This window comes from Falco naumanni, chromosome 7, assembly GCF_017639655.2.
Source record: "Falco naumanni isolate bFalNau1 chromosome 7, bFalNau1.pat, whole genome shotgun sequence".
Taxonomy (NCBI): Eukaryota; Metazoa; Chordata; class Aves; order Falconiformes; family Falconidae; genus Falco; species Falco naumanni.
This window is the reverse complement of record NC_054060.1, coordinates 33,314,954-33,339,374: the sequence shown is the minus strand read 5'-3', so window position 1 is coordinate 33,339,374 and position 24,421 is coordinate 33,314,954. Positions and strand designations below refer to the sequence as shown.

Sequence of the window (24,421 nt, the reverse complement as noted above, 5' to 3'; positions counted from 1 at the left end):
GGTTTCAGTGAAAGAAGAGAAACTTTAATACTTCAAGAAGAAAAATTTTAAAATACCAACTTTCAAAGAATAGCGCATATTAGAAGATCAGCTGAACAAGCCAGCACTTGACAGCTACAGGTCTCATGAAACGTCACACACGCTCCAAAATTACATGACTAGGGTGGAACAGTTCTGCCCCTCCCAGGATGACACACTGTAGCTCAGAACTACTGGACCCTTTTGGGCAGACCACACAGGACAAGCAAAGACATCCTCTGCAGCTCAAAGGTGACGCAAAAGCCTCACGCTATCCTATGTGGAGGCTACACAACCAGGGGAGAGTAAGTGCAGGCAGAGAACACGCATGCTGACCCCTCACAGCAGCCGGAGGCAGCTGCTCGGCTGGAACCAGGGCAGGCTTTAGTGTGGCAAGGGTAGGAACTGCCACAGCCTGCAGCTCAGCCGGCACTGCCGCCTCAGCTCCAAGGTTCCCTCGCTTCACAGAGGGGAAACAGCAGTGCACATGAGCAGGATTTGGGACCACTATAAGGAAATCTCAAGTTTATTTTCATCCCATACAATGAGGATAAACTTAAGTTACAGGCAAATAAAATTTCAAGATATCTTGACCCTCAAGTGTCAAAACAATTCATTTTGGTTTGTTAAGCTGTTCTCAAAGATACTATTCAGAGATGGCTCCACTTTACATTTCACGTTACTATCCTGGCACATCACCCAAAGGATGCTGAAGCTGAGAGAACTGACGGTCTTCCCCCCATGGCTGGTCCCTTGTATGAAGCTGCAACAATGTACCTCACAGTCAGGTCATGGGAGAGTGTGTGGAAACAGACCTACAAAGATCAGACAATATGGGGAAAGTAGAGGAATAAAGGGGAAGGGAGCTAAACTCCTCCTCCTACCAGGCTACATGTGGATGAAGAACTACTAGATAATATGCAAAGCTCTCGTAGAAGCCATGCTGCAAAGTTAAAGGTTTCTCTTTCTCTGGTAGTGTGGTAACAGAGGGGAAGGGATAGTGCAATCCTGAGATTTGGAAAGGACAACAGGGCATAGGGATGTAAAGCTAATAGAATAAAAGTAGAAACCAAGGCTTCCCCATGCACTAAGGGTTGTATTGACACAGAGTAAGCAGTGCCCCACACAAGAGAAAAGACGACAGGCAAACACAGCTGCTTCCTCACTCTAAGATAAGCAGAAGACATGGTATAGAAATCTCCTACCACCAAAAGAAATTAGAATGGAGGAAAAAAAGACAAGCAAAGCAGTGAACACGACTGGGCAGATCTGGCTCCCTCCGTGCCTTAAAACAGGTGTGGAAACACAAGGAAAGAATAAAAAAGTGCCAGCCTTGATGTCCAGAATGAAAACACCCCAATTGCAGATAGATTTCTGTTTTGCTAGCTCCACTTTCAACTAGCACAGAAGTGCTGGAAATAATGCCTGGAAGCCAATATCCAGCAGAACATCAGGACAGGAAAGGTGCTCCTACCTTTCGGTTGTCTTCTAAAAAAAGAGTAAATTTTGGTGCTGATGGCTGACTTATCCTCCCTACAGCTCCTGGGACAAGAAGCGTAAAGAGCAGCTCCTACCTGCATCTAAAATTAGACAAGCAATTATTTAGGTATCTACCTTCTTCATAAAGGAAAAATCATCGCTTCAGCCCGGTTTCCCTATCTGCAACTGGTTCAGCTCAAGTGCTAATCCAAACTAAGATAGTTATTGCCATGGAAATTTAATACAAAGAGCACCCCTCTGGTTTGGAATTTGTCATGACATCTAAAACTGAGTACATTAGGTTTACTGTCACACACACACTGGATTGAGAAACCTGGAGCTACAGGCTTCTGAAGAACAGGCCAGCACATACCCAGCCTGCGAAGGAACCCAGCAGGCCTCACCCTCTTCAGGGCACTTTGTAAAATGCAGCATTTTTGCCACGTTTCCCAGAGAAATGGAGCAATCTATTCAAACAACACTCAATCACAACACTGCAGCACCAGCTATATGGTGGAGGATTCCTCCTCAGGCAACTGAAATTGTGAGTTATCTGTGGCAGTTACACGCTGAAGCAACCAGTGATTTAAAATGACTGTGAAAGCGAAGAGGGAAAAACAACCCCAACCCCCAACCCAAATTTTCTTATTGATTGTGATATAAACTGACCTGCCACCTGTCAATACCATGCCATTCTCAAATCAAGCAGTCACTTACCATTATCCAGATCACTGCAGGCTTAAAAATAAATACATAAATAAATAAATCAACTCAGCTCTGGTAAATTCTCCTTCCCTCCGATCAGACTGCATATTGTTGATGCACTTCTACTCCTCACAGTGGAAATAAGCAGTGGTCACATTCACAGCATTGCTACCTATCCTTCACAGCAGACATACTCATGTACGGATAGTCTCTTCCTGTTGAATCCAACGGTTTCAAAATGAATAAACAGCTCCATGGAAAAGTATTTTAGCCAGTTCCCCTTCTCTAGAGCTCACTTCATTTCAGGGTGGGACGCAGCTGTGAAGATTTTAATTCCAATCCTGCTGTGATGTGTACGTCGGGTTTCTATTAATCACATTTTAACCTCCTTCTATGTGTTATGCTACTTGAAAACTGCTTGGTCTCCATATCCTTTTAGTTCGTGTCTTTACTCCTTACCCTCTGTTTCTAAATATCTAGATTTAGTTTTTCCAAGCACTTCCATTTCCCAATTTTTTATATTTTTGTGTTGAGAGAAGTATTCTTACAGAACACCAACTCCTTCCTGCCCTCTGTGCAGATGCAAACAGAATACAATACCAAATCACGTTAATAAATTATAGGACTTGTAAAAACACAGCTTATTTTCCAGCCTACAGCAGTTTACTGCAAAGCCATTTTCAACAATTGTAGACAACATAATTACACACACATATATACACCTCCTCTCAGGCATTCATTTGGCTGCCAGCCTGTTAAATGCCTATGTTCTAGGAGTGAACATTAGAAAAGCAATACTTTAACTCAGTACATGAACATTAAAAGGTGTATTTGTATTTTGGATAGTACTCTATTGTACTCAAAAGCCACTGGAAGTATTTTCCCAGATTACATGCTATAAGAACTCTAAACTTACAAATGTATGAAAATTATAGTTCCCCAGCCCATCCCATTCCAACTTGCAAAGTAAAGTTACTGACAACATAGTCTTCTCTAGAAATAGTAACTCCTTCAGTGTGTACATGGGGAGGTTTTGTAAAGGAAAGGGAAAGCTCACACCAGTTATAAATTTGGTCAGTAAAACTACATTTTATTCTTTTTTCCTCCCCCACCCCCTACCCGCCACCCCCCCCAGAAGGGCTTATACAATTGAGTATAAAGGTGTTTGAAAAACATGGAAATGAAATAAAAAAAAAAGTGTATAGAGGGAATTCTTTTTATTGAGGAAAAGTTTACATATCTAAGTTTAAGTATTCACCTACTTTTTGCTGCCTCCTGTTAACAGGCATAATGAAAATATTGCACTGAGCATATGCATGGAAAACACAGCTAATAAAGCAAGAAATATGGTAAATACACATTTCATACAACCTTAAAAAATTCCAGCAATCATACAACAAGTTCTGAAGCACTTTTGTGATCTGCAATCTTAAGACGATGTTCACTGTTCTGAAGTGTTTACAAATTGACACTTTTTTGTAGAAAGATTTCGTATTAATAAAACCACAGCCTTAAAATTGTTGGCTTTCAGTTACAGAGGTAACAGAGAGGTATCATCTGAATTCACACCAGAGCTTTTGAAAAACAATGGCAGCAGTACAGCCATGTGCCTCCTCCAGTGTCCAAAACTCTTTGTGGCTTTGCCATGGCCAAGGCATAGAGCTACGCAGCTCAGCAAAGCAGCCAGTCTTCCCAAATACTTTGAGACAGTCTGGCATCTGTTCTCTTTGTTTGCTGATGTAATGCTCTGCTAAATATAAAATGAAGCAGAAGAACATCAACTAACCAAGAGAAGTTCCGCACAAGCCTGTCAATATTGACTACACTTGTGAATTCATTAACAAAAGCAGAAAGTAGTTTGATTTGATCAACCCATAAAGTAAATTTATAGAAATGCTGCTCTGAAGATGGGAGTGAAAGAAGTTTCCATAACATATGCTGAGCTCAGAGTAGAAATAAAGTGGTACAGATGATTTGTTCAGGCATGATGTAAGTCAGATTGAGGACACAAACCACAGCAGTTCCAACCTGTTTTCCACAACAGCTCACCCTGAACAAAAGTCTATTTACAGAAATTTCCAACTGCTTGTGGAAAAGCTACCCCAAATATTTCAAACATCACTGTTGCTTCAATTCACTATACGCACACTATGGGTCCATCTCAGAAACACCTTGAAAAAACACTGGAGAGTAATGGACAAAAATAGCCTGTCTCCAATATTAAAATTATGATCGGTCAAAGAGCAGCATTTGCACACTTCAACATTTTATATTGCTCAGGCACTGAGTATCAATTATCTTCAGCACAGGAATTTTCAACTCTAGGTTTTGGCTAGAGCTGCTGTCCATTCCTTTCATATATGAAACACTGGGCTGCATTTTATCCTTTCACTTTGTTATAATTTGAATTTATTTACATACAAAACAGAGACAGAAGAAAGTTCTCATATTAATCCAACAATGGGCACCTTCACCTTGTTATACAAATGCCTTAGGCAAGGCCGCTGCATTTACTTTAGGAGTATATATAAAATTCAGTGTGCCAGTATCAAACAGAAACAATAATGTCAGGTCATACAATGCCAGTATGTTCTGGTAGGCCCTTGACTATTAGGTACGAAAAAAACCCCAAAGCCAAAAGAACCAAAAAAACCCCAAAACTTTTCACCACTTAGTTCTGTTTAGAATGCTACACAATGAATAAATTACATCTTTCTGGGATAATGTTGCTTTTACTCCTACATCTCAAAGAAATTCCAAGCTAATTAATTAGAGCAAGAAATTACATTGAGCAGGATAATGTTTTAAATGAAAGAAATTACTTAGAAACACCAATCAAAGATAATTTGATTATGATTAGCTGTGCTGAAGTCTAAGTCATTAAAATTGATGAAGAATGTTTCTACGCTGGTCTATTCTATGTAATCCATTACCTATGCTATGCTCTGTAGTTCAAGTCTAACAAATGGTATCTGATAATTCAATATTGAAGACTAAAATACTTTCAATGCACCACTTGCTTTCCTATGCCAACATGGTTCCAATAAAAAAAGGAAAAAAAATCAGTAGCAAGTAGACTTGCAAAATTCTTCACTTGGAGAACTTCAGCTTACATGAAATATCATCCAGATTTTTACCTGCTTGCCTTCTACGTAGTCATGTTTAAATACGGCTGCTGCTTTATTCTGAACAGTCATTATCCCACGAAAGTTACAACCACAGTTTGTTAAGAAATCATTCCCTGTGCTTTCTAACAACTGAGGCCTACCCAAAGGTACAACATTTCTTTCCATGCTCTCAACTGAAGTGACGAGCAAGACGAGCAGACCTATAATCAACACGCAGCTGAACAAAGGAGTGAAGGATGTTCTTGTCCAGATTAGCAAGTTGTTCTCCTGAGCAAACCTGCTTTAAATTATCCGGGGCTACAACCAAAAGATTGCAAAGTGCATGCAAGGTATCAAAGAGTTGTAACACCAGCGCAATCTGTGGTTAAGAGAAAAGAAAGAAAAAAACCCAAATATTAAGAGTTAAGAGTTGCTTGAAGTCTTAATAACACAATGTCAAGCTAGATCTTCAAAATACTTCCTGACAGAGGATTCACATCCATCATTCTCTCCTTGTGTGCATAACTATACACACATATAGACACACGCACATATGCATCTGTTGGGAGATATGCACGCACACACACACAGTGCTACATAGAACACATAATAACGCAAACTCAACACTTCTTCAGTATACGTACCTGGCAGGAAACTGCTCTTTAGGACATGATAAAGAACTGCTGGTATAGTAACAGGTTATATAACAAAGGTATACAAAATGGTGATGTTAAAACAGAAACAAGAAAAAAAGACATCCAATTAAAAATAGTCTGGCTACCAATTTCAACATGGCTGTACATTACTAACCCGTACAAGCTTACCTTGAAGTCTTTGGCACACTTCCTATACTCAGCCACATCACAAATAGCTAACATGCCTCCCATGCAACTATAGGAGTATTGCTGTAGGTGTTCATAGATAAGTCGATGAAAACGAACTCCAAGCTCCATCAAAACTGTGTCCACGTTTTTGCCATCCATAGAACTTCTAATCTTCTCCACCTGCTTTCTAACATAGCCACAGACCTTAACACAAGCCTAAATAAAATTAAGAAAAGTAATTATGTAACTTACTTTCTAGAAATCTGTTCTCAAAGTGACTTCCACATCATAAACTGAACATCAGTCACTGTCTTTAAAATTCTCACATCACTGAAATTACTCATCCTCCAATTTATTAATTTTCCAACAGTTTTTGTATTTGCTATATAAAGATTCAAAAACATGAGTAGAAAGATGGATTCAAGAACTATAACTTAATTGAATATTGTCTCATCAGTTCAGAATAGAACAGTTTAATTCCGGCTTTTAATTCAAACAACAATCAACCAAGGGGAGGGAGTGGGGGGACAACGATGACACACAGTGTTTAAAAGCCTCTTGTGAGCTGCAGTTATAAACCCAAATTAACAGCTATACAGGCACCTTCACCCTTCCCACATAGTACCAGAGTGTACATGCTACTGCGCCAACTCTCCCATTCCCACCCGGCTGTAGGCATTCAGGCAATGCTCTCACTTCTTCCCATTGACTGTAGTTCTCCGCTCCTCTCTGCATTTTTCCCTGACAAGAGCCTAATGTAACCCAGCACTACAGCTTCTCAGCAGCCACTAAGGCTGGGATTTGGACAGGTGTGGTGGTAGAGACAATGTTCTGCAGCAAAGAACGTTCATGCCAAACCTGTTATGCTTCGTCGTGCTCCTACCATTCCAAGGGGGAAAAGCACCCAGCAACTAGACAGTACCTGATAATTGATTTTCTGAAACTGATAGCTTAAACCTAATTGTCAGCTAAAACCCCTGTTTCAACTCTGGACCTCCTAGCAAGAATGTGACAGTTCGTCCAGCACCTACTGATTTGTGTCTGACACTAGATACTAAACTGCTAATGTTCCTTTTCAGCTTGAGAAAACACTCCACAACAGAGTTTGGAGGTGCTTAGTGCAAAATGGAATAGCTAAAGTAAATTAATCAGATACACGTGTTGTCTAACACAAGTCTGGTAAGGAACATCTTGAACCTGAAAAGACTCATGAGCGTTTGAACCTATACTGATGAGCTGGGACTCAGTTTACTTACATTAGTATACTGAATCAAAACATTGTTTTCATCTTCTGGTTTAAAATCTGTCTTCTTTTGCTCTGCAGTCAAGATGTGCTTCATCTGTCCAATCATACAATTCAGCGTCCTTTAAAGTTACAAATACAGATTGGGTTTTGAAGCAAACATTTTAATTTCCTTCATTTTTATATTTCCATATACTAATTGATTCTCTACAAAAGCAAGTAGCATAAAGCGATGAGGAAAACCCCTGCTACCTAACACTCGAGTAATCTATGAAGATGCACTAAAAGCAAACATTTATTACAAGAAGCAAGCAGTGCTAGGACATGTCAAAGGCAGTACTTCATTTAACAGACATGCACACAGACATACACACTCTTCGGAAGTTGCAATGCAATTCTATAGAGAAGATATGCTTGATTTTACATAGTCAGAAAAAGAAGAATCAGTGGGAGAAAAAAAAACAAAAAACCAAACAAAACAACCAACAACCCTAAAAACTCTTTCCTCCAAGTTCCATGTCCTGGGGCACAGCACACAGCATGCTGGCCAGCTAGTTTTAAAGGGGACACATTAATTGTAAGGTAACCCATTCAAATCCAGCTATTCAAGAGAAACTGGATAGCATTCCTCAATGCAGAGGGAACTGGATAGCTGAAGGAAGCATTTCAAAGAGTTTAGTAGCATAGAGCACGTTACTCACGAGGAAGCATCAGAAAACACTCAAACTGAAGGGGTGAGGGGGAAAAAAAAAAAAAAAAAAGGGAAAACCCTCTTCCTTTGCCAAAGCTTGGTATTTCTCTTGTTCTCAGAAATCTAATAGTGTTTTACAGTGTCATTTACTTCTCCTTTACAGGATTTATCTTTTCAGAACACTATCTAAGGTCAAGGCCCTGCTTTGCTTCAAGTCCAAACTAAAGGTCAAACAGCAAAGCAGCAGAGAGAGGCTGCACAGCTCTCTCAATGCCTACCTTCACCAGGAACCTCCCTGTCTCTCCTTTTTTTTTTTTTTTTTTTCCCCTCCTGTTTTCTTTACTTCCCTCACCTCTCCAACCTCCCTGAAGAAAACATGGTCAAGGCAATTACAGGCCTTGAAGGATTCAAGCTGGGGTGAAGGGGAGAAGAATGTATGTATCCGAAGAGGGAATAAACTCTTTTTCTACACATAGAGCTCAGACTTACATTTTAGTTGTACTTCATTCAACAATCCACATACCAATAGAAATTTAAAGAAATTCTATCTTGCATTCTCCTGCATTTCCATTTTCAATAAATACTCCTAGAAGGCTGTTTACACAGAATACGTACTGAAAGAAAACCAGTTGAACTAATTTGTTTGACTAATACTGCCTTCTGCAGAGGTAGACAACTGCTATGAATGGCATTCAAGAAACTGCTATCGGACTTTCTCAGATCTGATAACTGTCAACAGTTAGACATATTTATTTTCTTTTTTTAAAAAACCCTCAATCATTCCTTTAAGCAAGACAACTGATGCTCAGCAGCACCACTGGCACCACAAAGCAGCATGCAAGCAGGCACACAAACACATTTAACATGTAACATTTATCTCAAAACTCATCTCTTATTTGTGCCAAAGCACAAATTTGCTTGAAGTCTCCATTCACAAACCTTTGAACATACCATTTTCCAACAGGGACTTGCTCTCTTATGTCTTACTGTCATTTGTGAGGTATTATTTACAAAAACAGTTACAAACTATTCTGATGCTGATGACTGATCTGTGTCTGTCTAGATCTGAGCTTATCGCCTTTATGGTTCAAGTATTTCAAACTTTGTGTTTAAACTTCTATGGTCACTTCCAGCACAAGCAGCTAAAATCTCAGTTGCCACCTACACATCCCCTACCTCCACCTTTCTTTTTGCACCTACCGAAAACACAGGTGCAAAACAATATAGCAAATCTCTTCCCCTCCCTCTCTCTGCAGAAAATGCTCACTAGGACACAATTGCAATGCCACCTTTTCCTATACAGTGCTCTCTTCATCCCTCTCCAGTACGGTGTGATCCTTACAAAAACCTCAATAATAGTTTAGAGTAGCTCCCATTACTTGCAGGATGGCTTATTTCTGTTACTGCAGAGAGAAACAGGCACAGAATGCTTAGGTAACGTGTGCTTGGTTGAATAATGCCACCTTGAAGTACAAGAACACTACATGCTTCCTGGTTCAATGTCAAGCATTGCACAACAGATCAATTTCCTAATATTAAGCATATTAGTTTGTTATTTTCCTCTACTGCAAACCAGTTATGATTTTAATTTATAATCTTTGTAGCTATCCCCTCATTTTTATTTGGAGAAACAGAGGAAAAAAAAAAGATTAAATGAGTTAGTCAACCTCAAAGCAAGTAAATGTCAGAATCAAAATTATTCCAGGTCTACAGATTTCTATGGCTAGGTCTAATCCATAGCACTGCAGAGATTCAAGCAAATCACCTAACCTATTTTTGTCAAACTTTGTTCCTAATGGAAATCCTGCAAGTTTTTCATCTATTTCAATCATCATTCCTCCCTCCTTTACAGTAGAAAAAAGTAGTTTGAGACAATAAGGTAACACTGAATTATTGCACTCTTTCAATGTAACCAAATCCTTTTATGTCCTTCCAGAAGTATTTATGGGTCAGAAATCTGCCATGAAAAATATGGCCCTCTAAACAAACAAAATCTACATTTCCTATGCACCACAATGTGTATTTATGGGTTAAAAAAAAAGTTAAAAAATATAATCAATTTTGTGTTCAGAAATAATTAATCCTTAAAAGAAAAAGCTAACATACATCACAAAGGAGTTTTGAAAGAATTTGTGATTAACAGAAAGTTTAAATCTCTACTTGCCTATCAATGCCCATATCCAGCTTCACTTCCATTTGTTCTATGATATCCTTTTTCTTCTGAAGGCATTCAGATAATTTAGGAGAAGAACTGCAACAGTATAGAGGGTTGGGTGTGTGACAGAGTGTTAATACAGCAGAACAAATCTGTCTACAGGGTCTGCTTCTTACACCAGGAGTGTGTGAAGATTTCCCATCCCATCAGAAAGGACTAGTTTAGGTGGAGTTCAGCCAGCTCAAGAACAACAAATCAACAGCCATCTGGCCCTGAGGAGGACACACCGCGCGCTGATGGGCAGTGCTGTGATGCACTCCGGGCAGCACTGTGCCCACTAAGCAGTGCCTCTCGGCTGCTGCCAGCCCCTGCGCGTGAGCGAGCAAACTCAGCTTTTCACGCACGCTGACTCACAGCACAGCAGTGTGCTCTGCTTCGCACATATCCAACCTGTGGCTCCCAACAACATGCAGCTTTCACTTAGTTCATGTGTGGCTCCCAAGGCATGGCCAGCTGCTCCCTCTGCAGAACCTGTGGGGTCCTCCCAGGAGTCTCAGCAGCCCCGATATTGCCAGCTCACCCCAAGGAGCAGCCACAACCCCCTCTAGTCCTGGCCTGTTAATGCAGCAGTGAGGCCTCTAAGGACCGATACTCTTGGAACTCCCTCTCTCCCGTAAGTTCTCCAAGGAAACAATTTGTTTAACAGCCCTTCTCCTGTCCATTAGTGTTCTGTCTTCCCACAAGATCAAGCTGAACCACTCCAAGAATAAACTCCTCTTAATAGAGATGAGGAATGAAAAAAGTTGCTTTCTTCACCAAAAGTGACCATTCACAAAAGGAAATGCTACTCAAAATAAAGGTACCTGATCAATGGCATCAGATGATCATTGAACTGCTTGTCAAATAAATGGAAAATAGTATTGGCCTGGTGGACAACATCCAGGAAATAAAGATTTGCATTCTTTGAATCAGAAGAGGGAATGCCTAAAGCAAAGAAGGTTTCATTAGGATTCTAACGATATGCAGTTCCTATAATTAGCATGATTTTTTTAAAATATGCAGAGTTTTTCCATGAATGCTTAAATCACAGGCTTAGAGTTTCAAAAATTTACCATGGTGCCATATATAGAATAGTTCTCATAGCTTAAATCACAGGCTTAGAGTTTCAAAAATTTACTATGGTGCCACATATAGAAGACTTCTCATAGCTATATCAAATAACCGTAAGCACAGAAATATATTGCTTTTAAAATTTCTAAAAGCAAAATGGAACAGCCAATTTAAGTATTTCTTCAGAGCATGAGTTTTATGCTTTCATGTAAGAAACATAGGTTCTCACTGTCAAGATTTCAACTTCTTTAATACAAGCAGTTTTCTTATTTACTGTCTAAAATGCATGAGTATACAAACAAACACAGAATTCTCATAAAATGTAAGACACTAAACCTCAATATATGAATATTCTCCTGCTATGGCACAGAGAACAATTAAAAGAGCCTGGGAGCACTAATGGCCCAATTTCTGTGATACAGTTTTTGAAGACAGTAGCGTCCATCTGTGCATCAATTCCCCAAATAGAAAGTACTCTTTAGAAGACATTAAATGCCACCTCCCATATACACAAAACAAATTTCATTTAACCAATACATTCTGAACAAGGCCAATCAATAAGACACAGCAAGGACCTGCAAAGATCATCTGCACAAAAAGGCCAATGGGATGAAATGCTCAGAAAAAAAACTATACTCACCAGCAAGGCCTGTTTCTAATGCATAATCGATGTGTTCAGTACATAAGAACTCTACAAGCATAGAAAAAATTCTGAAAGCATTCTTTGGTAAGTCAGATGGATCAGAGAGCTTTAAAGAAAAAGAAATAAACACCTATCTTAAAGGTCAGTTCTACATACAGTTGAAAGTTTATCCGATATTGCATAGGGAATAGCTTAAAATGCAACAAGTGTTCCAGAATAACTGGAATTTTATTCTAAATGAAAAGTATCCATAGAGAAAACTATCCAGGAACAGCCTTTAGTATCAATAGACCCTTCAGCATTAATGAGTAAACTGAAGCTAGCGTGCCAAAGGACGCTACAAAAAGCAAAAATATAAACAGTTTATAGTAATAATAAAGGAAGATATTAATTAATAGTCCTTAAAACACAATTGTCCAGATGTAACCCCACAAATTACCTAAATTGCATACCACTGGATCCTGGGAAAACATATACAGAAAAGGTGACTCTATCCATACCCTGCCTTTTTTCCTCTTTTACTAAGCTTCTGCCCCTGGCCACAGTGAGAGACAGGACATTGGGTTTGATGGACCTTCACTTTCACCCAGTGCACTGTTCTTTTAGCACTGTCACAGTGCTGCAGAAAAAAAATAACACAGACTGAACCTCAGCTACATTTATCACAGTTCAGATGGAGTCAATGGAGCATGAAAATTTTTATTAAGTGAAGTAATGCCCACATATACACACAGCATCTGTACTTTTATGAGCTGTAAGCAACATGGGATTTTGGACAGCAACCTGTCAGTAAATCCCTTTTCTAAAGAAAAACGTGACAGTGCTTTTGTATATAAGAAATGCAGCTTTGGTTTTTAAGGAATTATGTGAAGACTTTATGAAGCTAGGACTAAGAAAGATTACTATGGCAATTCAAATTTTATGCAACGATGTTCCCAAAGATTTCTGCTGTATTCCAAAAAAACCCCAAAACAACCAACCCCAAATAAAAAATCCAACAATAAAACACCTTTACAGAGATTTCCAAACACCAAAATGCTTCAGTATATCGCTACATTCAGAATTATTTTATATTATCAGAAATATTTTTCCTAAAGTAGTCACAGTTGGGACAGAGTGTATCTGCACACATCTGTCATCTGACATAAGTATTACCATTAGCCAGGGACACATGGAGCTTCTCTATTGTATAATGAGTTGCCTTAACCACAAACAAAACCCTAACAGCATATATGATAATGCAGAAGTCATACACCTTTAATTCTAAAAATCTCCTTGCACACCAAGATCCATTTAGCATTGGTTTCCATCCCAATATCTACAATTGTTTTTAGACAGAGTATGAAAAAATTGTGCATAATTGAAAAGTTAGTTTATATCATGAATTAATTTAACAACCATTTCTAGCAACTACCATACTGAAAAAAAGAATGATCTATCTGCTCGCCTTGCAGTCACTGACTTTCACCACTAGGAAGGTGGTCATTCCCAATGCATACAGCTAACAGTGCCATATGAGTATTTCATTATATCTTTGATCCCTCTAAGTTTATAAAATGTTAAAATTTCTAAACATCTGAAATGTTATTTTTTGCACTAAGCTAATATAGAATTAGAGGTATTAAAATCTGTTAAAAAATCAAGTGTGTTTAGCTAGTACAAAATCTCTAGCATTTAAGTTTGCAAATCAATTTCAAGGGTTTTAGTTTACAGTAAAGTACCAGACAAACAGTAATTGAAAGGCAGAAAAAACAGCAATTTAATCAGAAGGAAAACATATCTTTTTGGTTAGACTAAAGAATTTAAAGAACAGCAGATGGTTACCAAGGTAAACAATGTTAAAGATTATTCTTCTCAGTGTTTTATTGGTGATAATTCTTTAATGCAAAAAGAAATGGCACTAGACACAGGAAAACAAAACTGTTGAACTATTCCCTGTACTTTAAAGTAGCAAAAAAATACACTAAAGGCTTCTCAGGTTTTCAGTCTAATTTACTAAGAAAAGCAGCGCAGACAGTAGGTCTTCCAAAAATAGATGGTATTAAACCCCACAAAATACAACTTGATCCACATTTAAAAATCAATTCCTTAGCCTCCATCATGACCCTGCTCCAGTGAAAAATACAAAGTTTTGTATATTATAAAATATATTTATTATAATATACATGTTTATTATTCATTTAATAATGTCCTTCCTTTCTTCCTATCACACTTCAATCAGAAATTGAACCACAAAATGTTGATTTCATGCACAAAATTATATCACTAATGGAGACGACAGACAGCGAACTTACCCTGTGACATCTTTCAAAAGCTTGCTTAGTTTCTTGCAAAAGGTTAACTACCACTTCTTGTGACAGAAAAGTTTCTCCGTGTGTGTCAATACTTGGCCCCAACGGTAAGTTTGTACGTTGCCTTATTCTCTCTTTGAGATCTTGAATACTAGAATAAAAATACACCAAAAGAGGATTTCACTGGATGGAAATTTTGATGCTCAAATTCAACAATGATTTAGGGTAATTTAGTTGTTAACTTAAAAAACAGAACCCAAGACACAGTTTAGGATATGCAAGCATTAAGACAGTCTTGCAAGCTCAAAAAAACATCGCCAGTAAATGCAAAACTACCACCTCTGATTCCATGGTCAACTGTGCTCTACCATGGCACATTCACACCATAGGACCAGCTATTCCCCATTGTGGAATAAATAATTTCAATTGAATCCTATGGCACTTATGCTCTGTGGACAAGGTTTAGCCTCCATACATTCTGTCACATTGTACTTTCAAAACACTAATGAGAGCTTTCTATCTCATCCACGCCCACAAATCCTCTCATCCTCCTCCACTATCTCAGCAGTGCTGATTTACTCAAGCATGCTCTAACACATTTCCATGCATAAAACAACCCATAAAGTTACTCACTACCATAAATTTAATTTTCCCCAAGAAAATTAAATTTTCATCTTTGTTTTTTCATTCATTTAATTACTTTGCTGCTGCTCTCTTTAAATAACTTTCACATTCCTGACACACTGAACCCAGTAGCTCTTTGAAAGGCACAGTAGTCTTATCACCTCTGCTTCACACAAGTCTTAATTCTTCCTTTCCCACTTCTCACTAGTCCTTTATTAGTTCTCTGCCCTGAGGATAATGAAGTCTTGTTTTACCTTTCTCTAAGTCCATTGCATCTTCTGGGCTCATTAAGAGCTTTCTCACTGACATTGCTATGGTCTTTTCCCCTTCCTAGGTCTTGGGAGGGGACCACAAGACCTGGGCAGGTGAAAAAAAATGTATGCTTTTAGATACACACATACACATGCTTTAGGTACCTTAGTTTTGCTTCAGTCCTTTTGTGGATCTGGATCCTAAGTTGAAACATAGGTTTAACTGGTATTTTTCATTTCCCATGAGCGCATAAATACCATGCATCACCTTTCACATGTACCAAGAGCAATACACTTTTTAACAGAACATAAACTGATAGCAAATTATAAAAAGCTGCAGGTTATTTTAGAAGCCTGCACTTTCACAGTTCATCACTGTACATCGAACATAGCAAATACTACGTTTTTTCCCTTTACCACCTCCCTTCCATTTTAAAAGTATGAAACTTCACAGAAGAAACTTACCCTCCAGTGCCAATGGACCTCTTCTGGTGGTTTTTGGAATCATAATAGCGTTGCAGAATCATAGCACTCCTACTTTTCAAATAACCAATTTCCACCTCAATGTAATTCTCCAAGTAGGAAATGAAAATGGATTTGATAAGCTTAGACAAGAAAGTCTGCTTATCAGTACCCAAGTTAAATTCCATCAATTTGCTTGACAGATTAGTAGTTCTTTATGCAAAAGAAACAAAGAAGGGGAGAGGAGGAAAAGGTTGAATTTGTATGAATTACAGCATTACATGTTTGTAAAGTACACAGCACAACAGAATCCTGATTGCGATTAAGACTTCTAGCAGCTTTACATTTAAGTAAAAAATTTCGCATAATTCATGCTTAATTACATACAAGCAAGCAAGTTGCCAGTGAGATACAGAGAACTGGCTTTTACACCGTTTTAAAATTACTCTCAAAGATCACTATAAAAAATACTTCCCATTAAAAGTAATAACAATAGGAATTTAAAATTTTCTTTAGGAAAGCAATCATTGTAAGGACAATGGCCATAAAATATTTTCAGTTTTTGAGAAGTTTAAACTTTTGGTTCCTCTTCCTACACCTTGATAATACAACTATTACAAGAGTATCTACACAATAATTTCATCATCAACATGTAAATACCTTGTATATAGATCATAGAGGTTCTTAAGATACTGTTCTGCATCTGATTTCCTGTGTTCTTCTAGCTGGTCCTTTACGTAACTCTGTAAAATTTTGATACATCTGTTAAAAGATTAACTAGCATCCACAGGTGATACTATGTGCCAGATTATATGTAGTTTACTGCAAAGTATATATATTACTTAAGGTAACTCATGTTGGGTTTTTTCAAAATCTCTCATTTACATACAGATCCTGCATTCCTTTTAGAAGAAAATTATTTAGTAATACAAAGCAGTAGAGCATGAAGCAGAGACAAAAGACAGAGTGCTTTGAAAATATGCTTGACCAACACACACAAAACTCCCTCTTTTTAAGAATCAAAAGCACTGGAAGCCTAGGGGCATTTACAGTTGACAGTAAGCAAAGGAAATGCTTACATATTTGCTTATCATAATACATACACAAAGCAGATACAAGCTTAGAGCCTTCCTGTCATTGAATACTTGGACAAAAATATTATTTACCATAAAACACTAAGTCAAAACTGACACACAAATTTGAGGCTGAAACACAAGCTCCATCTCTACGCTACAAGAACAACATCTACAGAGAAATTGGTTTTTGTAGCCAATAGTCATGTTGTTGACTTCACACACTTAAGCAAGTGTACTTGCAGGACAGAAAACATAGTCTTTTCAACTGTTCTAGACCTTCATATAAATATTGGATGAGCTGTGAGACAGTACGCACAACTTCGTTATTTTCACTTACCCAGTGCTAACCTTACACATTAAACCCAATTTCAAGAATGAACAGATTAAAGATACTTATTAAATGTGAAACTGACATATTTTTCCTGACATATTCTTGGTAGGGGGCACTCAGAAGAAATCAAATATGCAAATGACATCTTATTAATTACCCAATGAACATACTGATTCCTGTATAATTTCACATACTGGAATATTTTCAGTCATACTGTATTCACAGCACAAACAGTTTTATTCGATATAGGCTTGATTATCTGAATTGTTACAGAGCTATCAGCTATGATTCTACATCCTTATACAAGATTACAAATAATATAAATTCTCATTAATTGTTATCACTAGATACAATGTTTTTGGATGAAAAGTTTCCTCAATAAACTTCAACGTTAAATTTTGAAATACCTGGAGTTTAACTTCAAAGATATTTTGAATGAGTTTGGCTAGCACAGTCTCTGGATTACTAAAGACTTCTCCAACTTGCTTATTCACTCGCTGGCAGAGAATGGCTGCATCTTCGAAGACATCATTCCTCAAGAACGCACCCTAGGGTTTTAGAAGCACATTTCATAATATATTTACAACAACCTATACAACTAAATAAATCAATACCCAAAGAAATACATGTAAAACAAAATGCATTACCTCTTGACACTGTTTTATGTACACATCAACGCAGTGGGAATAGCCCTATGGAAGGAGCAAAACAACTCGGTGTTAAAGCAGGTTGCCCACGCTTTCGGTATAGAATGAAATCAAGGAAATACAATGCCTGTGAAAACGTTATTGCAAAAAACCCAGAAACATTGGAAGTGTAGACTCTTTCAAACCCATTTCCGTCACACACCTAACATAACTACACTTATTACGATATACACCACAGGTTTCAACACTTTCTCAAGCATGAAGGTCAGTTCATACACATACAAGAAAAGATTATCTTAGAATGGTCTCTACTGACACAACCTCCAGTCCATCACCTGCCTCCTTTATTCCCCTGCATTTGATTTCAGATGGAACAACTCAATATTTTAAAAAAGTCATACATGTTATCTGACATGGAGGTTGTGCCCATGCAAATATGTTCACTTAAAACAGGTACTTATTGTATTTTCGGTTGTTTTATTTATGTATTTAAATTTAAACCCTCAGTTTTTACCTTAAAATGAAGCAAAACTGCTGCTACTTCTCTCATTCTGGAGATTTCACCTCTCCGCTGTGCACTGGTAAACTCTTGAATTAGCTGGCACTCTAAATCATGGTACTTACCTGGAAAGGAAAGGGGATAACAACAAAAATCCGTCAGGCCACGTAATACAAGCACTGACAAAAAAAAAGTAATCCTGACAGTATTGCATACTTTTTAAATCATCTTTAACAATTCAAATACAGGAATATGGATTGAACTGGATAGATAACTTACTTGCTATCTTTGATTTTACTTCAGAAAACCTGTAACAACAAAATATGCCATGATTAAATTCAAATCCACATCACAAGAAATCACAGACATCCTAGATCATGACTAAGAAGCACTTTACTTAAAAATGAAAACATGTAACACAAAGACGACAGAAAAGTTATACACTTTACATCCATAAAAACCTACAAGCATCTAATTCAAATCTAGCATTAAGTCAGCACAGCAAAATTATCCCATTAAAAATCTGTTAAGCAGTTTAGGATGTGTATGTAAAGATGATCCTACAACATGAGTGCGTGAACACAAATTTCAGAATAGAGAGAGAATTAAGTACACAATCCGTCTCAAAAGCTACATGAATCACTAAGTAAGTACCAAAAAAGTAGAGAAGCATCAGAAAATTATAGCTATAGAAGATCTTTCTTTTTTTAAAAAAGATAGATTTTTACCTGTCAAAAGGTAGCTCCTGTGCAATCAAATGCAGTTTCTGAATAATATCAGCTGCCTCTTTAATCTGTTAAGAGTAAAACAAGACAGAATTATTAGAGGTTTGTGAGCTACTCCTTTCTTCCCCCTCCATTGTCCAGTTTTTATACATGTAGTTCCTATTCCTAAAGGTGGTTGACTTGATATACCCACAGAGGAAAGCATCCCCTTAAAGTTCCTGTAATGCACTTTCATGATGCTGAAAGTATTTTTTAAAACAAAGTTATATAGGTCAAAACATGATAAAAAAAATCTTGTTATATGTTCACATTGGGCATGTATGTGTGTGCACTATACCAACATAGCTATACAGCTTGCAGACCAAAGATTCCTCAGGGCTGATTAGATCAGAACGTGGCTAGAGCAGTCTCATGAAAATCTGTATCGTTCCATTTGGGAATAAAATATGTAACTGTAACACAAAGCTCGCTGAAGTGCAACCTTATACTTCACAAGTGATTAGGATAAAAGTGTCGACGACTTGCACCCAACCAGAGGAGATCCCTGTTGAACTCACAAGTGAAATGGCTAGCAACGCTTTCAGCCATGTCAGGAAAAGCATGAGGGAATTCTTTGCAATTGATGAAACCAACTGTATAGCTGTATCCAATAAGAGCCATGTCAGTGCTTGGCATGGAGATGAGGAAGAGGGGAAAAAAGGGGATGAAAGCAGAGCGTAGTTGGAGTAGCTCACATTCTCCCAAGGAAAGAGAAATGGAAACTCTACTAGAAATTATAAACTCCGAAGACCAACACAAAGATCAAGATGAGTCAGTTAGCCGTGCACCTACAAAACAGGAATACTTGCATGAATAAAGAAGCTAACACAGTTAATGCAGCATGCAAATTTCTGCTCCATCCTCGACAGCAAAACCTTTTATCATTTATTTTTCCGCAATCAATCAGCGTGAGAAGGTGCACCTACACACTGCTTAGTGACTGTTTCACTAGGCTAACTATAGAAAACACCCATTTGAAAACGTGGGTAACACAACTGATTGCAACTGAAGTTCAGTAGATTTAAGGACACAGTGTCAACTGGCCCAAAGCAGACACAGCTCTGGGACGGTTTTACAGGCTTTGTTACGCTGTCCTGGTGACTGGAAGGCACCTTGAAGGGGGCGATGAAAGCTCTAGCTACTACATTGAATCAAAACCTTTATAAGCTGACACAACTGACAACATGGAGAACACGCAGTTTATCTTGTTCTTCCTGTTAGTCATGTTCTAGGGAACTGGAGTAGAGAGGAAAGAAAGTAATGAAATCCTATTCTCCCACCACTTAAAACAGATTGGGATTAAAACTTTTCAGGAATGTAACAAAACACACAGGTAAGAATACAGAGCACAGGCATCACATGAGGTCGGTTGTTCAGCAAGAAACGAGGCTCTCAAAGTATATCCATTCTGCTTGTTAAGAGCGGCTTATGTTTTGAACTGTCAGCTTACAATAGCCTGTTAAGTCAAAAGCAGCTATGCTCCTCAAATCCAATGAAACAGCAGTTATTTCTATTAGCTTACAGCAACCTTAATACTTCACAATTGTGATCAATACTGATGTCATCAGATTAGTCTCTATATTAGCAATTGTTCACCAACGTTACAAAAAAAACCCAAAACACCCTCACAAACACAACATTTTATTTGTCTCCCCTTCAAATGATAAGTGTTAACTAGATTTTACTGAATTCCAAGGCCTTTACTTATGCACAACAGAAGCCACGATAAATCAGTTCTCCGTGGTTTCTGCTTAAACATGGACATATTTCATTTTGAATTGGATCACACTTCTGTAGACTATTAAATCAAGCATAGATTCTGTAAAATACAACTTCATGGCTGTAACGCATCTGGAACAAAAAAAATCTGAAAAACCATGGACAAAATGGCAAGAGAGGATTTTAACCAAAGTATTTTTATGAACAATTAAAAGGCATAATGGAATAACATTGAAAACAAAACATAAGTGAAGGAAAGGGTGTAAGAATAACAGGAAATACATTACACACAAGACCATGCTACTGCATGATAAGCAAGTGAGCTGCTAGATCATTTTGATAGTTTAACTGGAGCAATTTTCTCACCTCAAGACCCTTCAGTGCAGCAGAGGGTTAGCTGGCAGTGCAATGGAAATTGTAAGAATTCAGAGGATGAAGACAAAAAATACATAGCATGGGACAAGACAGCAATGAAAAACCTTCACAGAGACAGTAAGTCAGAAATTGCTCAGTATGGCTAGGAGAAACTGATGTAAGAATTGACACTACTGAAAGCATATGAATTCCCTAGGAAATAACTGCATTATAACTATTTTCTTGCCTCTCCTTTCACAGTATCCCCTTCCCTCAGTGTCTCAGAAAACCCCACACTTGTGAGGGATGGCATAGTACAAAAAATTGTAACACCCTCCAAAACACTATCTAAAACCCACATCAGTTTGAAGATCAGAAGACACTGACAAAGTGTTAAGGTTTTACATTTAAGAATAGCTGTTACTATTACATACTGTAAAACTATTTTTAGTTCAAAGATGCGTTAAGATGCAATAGCACATGTCTAGGCAGGTTCTTTTATAAACACTATTTCTACTTACTATTGAAACTAGAAGGCAAAAAGTTACAGAACAGTACTAACCCACCTTGACTGAAATTTGTCTCAGTAAGACAACTTTTACCCAGAAAATCTTGTGTTCTCACACACTTCCTCTGCAGACCAGCACAAGACTTCTAGCCTTTACTACATTTATCTTCCTCCAGATTTGCTGAATATCTGATTATTCTTTGGGGTGTATAAAGATTAATTTGTTTACAGAATTCCAGGTTTACCCTATTTATCCACCATTTTTTTCAGATCCTTCCTCCAACAGAAAGTATTACAAAACTTTAAGTTACAAGTAAAAGTTGAATTCTATATGAGACTCTTCAGCAGACAACACACAATTCTCTTAAATTTACGCTTTGCTATTTACCATGTTGCCATTAAATAAGTTTTCAAATTCATGTTTTATTTCTACTCAGGAAAAAAAGAAAAACTTACGTAGAAGAGCTTTTGTTATGTTGAAACCTTTCTGTTTTTCTTGGAAGTCAGATGATGTGCTCCCTCTTTGCTTAGGGCAAACTATCAACTGGAAATTAACATATATCCATAGACTATGAATCAAAAGCCACTATGCAACTGACTTCTTGGGTATACAACTATATGAAACTATTAGTTTCTCATTTCCCTGAGAGATACCTTCAGATCAGTAGATAGGGTATGACTATTAACCTATTCCCAGGTGCTTCAAGCACATGGTTTTTGCAGAGTGTGCAAACCGAGGTTTTGTTGTTCTCACATACTGTAATTTTTTCCTGACTACAATCATACCACTGCACAGAATTCAAGGAATATGGGAAGATTCTTCAGGACACACCTCAAAAAAAACCAAACAAAAAACCAAAAAAACCCAACAACCCAACCAACAACTTTACTTGTCTTTCAAACTGCTTAGGGAAATCTAGTATGTGTCGTTTTGCTTACAGCTGGACCCTTTTCCTTCAGTTTATTTCTATTAGCCACAGCACTCAGATTATATTTGCTTCACGAACATACTCTTGAAGCATAAGAAAAACAACATGCTTTAACATTTCTTTGAAGTTTTCCTGCCTGGTTCCTCTAAATTCAAAGGGTGGAGACATAACCACAGGACTATACAAAGCCCAAAGGCATGCTGTGACAAAAAGGTATCCAAGGCCAGTGGACTGACCCAACAGAGTAAAGTTTCACAAAGAAGTTGTATTCAGAAACGTTCTGCATTACGGGGTGGATCTGAGGCAAGGGGTTCAAAGGAAAAAGGCAGATATTGTATGCACTCTAAAGTTGCCCTCCCAGCGTTCCTCAAATCTCTGATAATTTCATAAAATGAAAAATGCCAACATTGCCACATTAAGCATCACTGAATACAAATGCTTTATCAGCAATCTGCAGCCTAGTGTTGTTAATTTACATTTCAGAACAATGAAACTTTAACAAGTCAGTCACTCACTGGTTTGAAGTCTGACCATGGTAAGTCATGGTAGCAGCTTGTAATTAGGGCAGTACTGCTTATTGCTTTGAACTGCTTTCATCCCGCTGACAGCTCTTACCTTTTCAGAGTTTGTAAAAACATCAGACTTCAGCTCTCCATCCAGAAACTCATTAAAGTATTTCATCAGCTTCTGAGCCTCCACAGCCCGTTGCCGTGGCGTGTTTACCCCCTCCAGTTGGTCGCCAAGGTGACAGACCTTAGTTGCTACATAGCTGATGTGCTCATCTAGTTCTTGGAAATGTTGGAAGGCAACCTGGGAGAACATAGACACAGACACAAAACTCATTATTTCCATTTACTGTACTTTAGGAAACACTAGATTTACTTCAGTAGGAAGCATAGCAAATGCAGGCATCAGCTCTCCAGGTGCTGGAACTACAGTAGAACTACTCAGAACTGCTAATTAAGTACACACAACTGCTTAAAGTTTAGTGTCTTCCTTTAAACTATTGTGAAGACCGGCTACTTTCAGAATAGCTAATATTCGTTAAGGGAACATGCAGATAAGCCCCCTTTCACAGAGAAAATTGTTTTCTGTCAAACCCTCTTTATTCTTATCTCAAAGAGTAGCACGCTTTACCAAGAAATGTTAATGGAGCATGTGATGTTTTTAAAGCTTGAACAGCATACCACTGACTATAGTACTCAGATTTTACCTGGTTGCTTTTCTGCAGCTCTTGTACTTTCTTGGCAAATTCCTTTGCTTCCTTCTGGCATTGTTGTTCTAGTTTCTCCACCTTCCTCTGAATCCTTTCATCCATTACCTGTAATTCTTGGATATGATTTACAAATTCTTCCAATAATCTGATTTAAAATAAAACACAATAAAGCAGAGTTTAATCTGAAAGACATTGTCTTCTGCAGAGCACCTAAAAAACATCAAAGAACTTGTCTACAAAGCTGATATAGCCATGCCTAACTTACAAATGTTCTTTTGTTTTAAACTACATTGCCCTAGTTGTGTAGAACTCCATGCCTGCATAAAAACTATCTGATCACATAAAAGGTAGGACAGGGAAAAGGAGAATACCTAAATACCCATCACTCAAGAACATGACTCTGCCACAGGTACAAAAATCCTTATATCCCCATCTTCCCTAAATAAGTCTCATAAGGACAAAGAGAGCTAAAGCCACTACATTCCTTCAGCGTAAGGGCTATACTGCACCTATTACTGTTAAGCTTGTAAACCAGCATCCTATTAACAGGCAATGAATATAATCATATAGTCTCATAATGTTATTTTGGTTATAACCATGTCACTTTCTGACTTCAGTTCTTTTCCTCCTCTAATATACACCATTTTAAGGGTTTTTTTTTCCCTGCCCTTTCCAATCCTTCAATTTTTGTTTTAGACTCACATTTTACTCTTCCCAAACAACGTACACCTGACTGCATTCATAAAGTTTCCTCTATTCTTTTTCATTCCATTCT

The 24,421-nt window shown here is 37.8% G+C and overlaps 1 protein-coding gene across 2 annotated transcripts in view; it reads right to left on the bottom strand.

Annotated features, from left to right (window-relative positions):
- Nucleotides 1-3,404: 3,404 nt before the first annotated feature.
- Nucleotides 3,405-24,421, bottom strand: part of EXOC5 (exocyst complex component 5) — a 29,837-nt gene continuing 8,820 nt past the window's right edge. The window contains exons 3-18 of one of the 2 annotated variants that reach the window (XM_040600332.1): nucleotides 23,644-23,791; nucleotides 23,046-23,240; nucleotides 18,885-18,949; nucleotides 18,436-18,464; nucleotides 18,172-18,281; nucleotides 17,658-17,702; nucleotides 17,418-17,558; nucleotides 16,264-16,346; nucleotides 15,607-15,816; nucleotides 14,270-14,417; nucleotides 11,973-12,081; nucleotides 11,086-11,206; nucleotides 10,232-10,318; nucleotides 7,390-7,498; nucleotides 6,134-6,349; nucleotides 3,405-5,688 (exon numbers count right to left, since the gene is read on the bottom strand). In XM_040600332.1, coding sequence (XP_040456266.1) covers nucleotides 5,500-5,688; nucleotides 6,134-6,349; nucleotides 7,390-7,498; nucleotides 10,232-10,318; nucleotides 11,086-11,206; nucleotides 11,973-12,081; nucleotides 14,270-14,417; nucleotides 15,607-15,816; nucleotides 16,264-16,346; nucleotides 17,418-17,558; nucleotides 17,658-17,702; nucleotides 18,172-18,281; nucleotides 18,436-18,464; nucleotides 18,885-18,949; nucleotides 23,046-23,240; nucleotides 23,644-23,791 — 2,005 coding nt within the window. In that variant the 3' untranslated portion in view covers nucleotides 3,405-5,499. The remainder of the gene's footprint in view (nucleotides 5,689-6,133; nucleotides 6,350-7,389; nucleotides 7,499-10,231; nucleotides 10,319-11,085; nucleotides 11,207-11,972; nucleotides 12,082-14,269; nucleotides 14,418-15,606; nucleotides 15,817-16,263; nucleotides 16,347-17,417; nucleotides 17,559-17,657; nucleotides 17,703-18,171; nucleotides 18,282-18,435; nucleotides 18,465-18,884; nucleotides 18,950-23,045; nucleotides 23,241-23,643; nucleotides 23,792-24,421) is intronic. The other variant, XM_040600331.1, reaches the window with a different exon arrangement.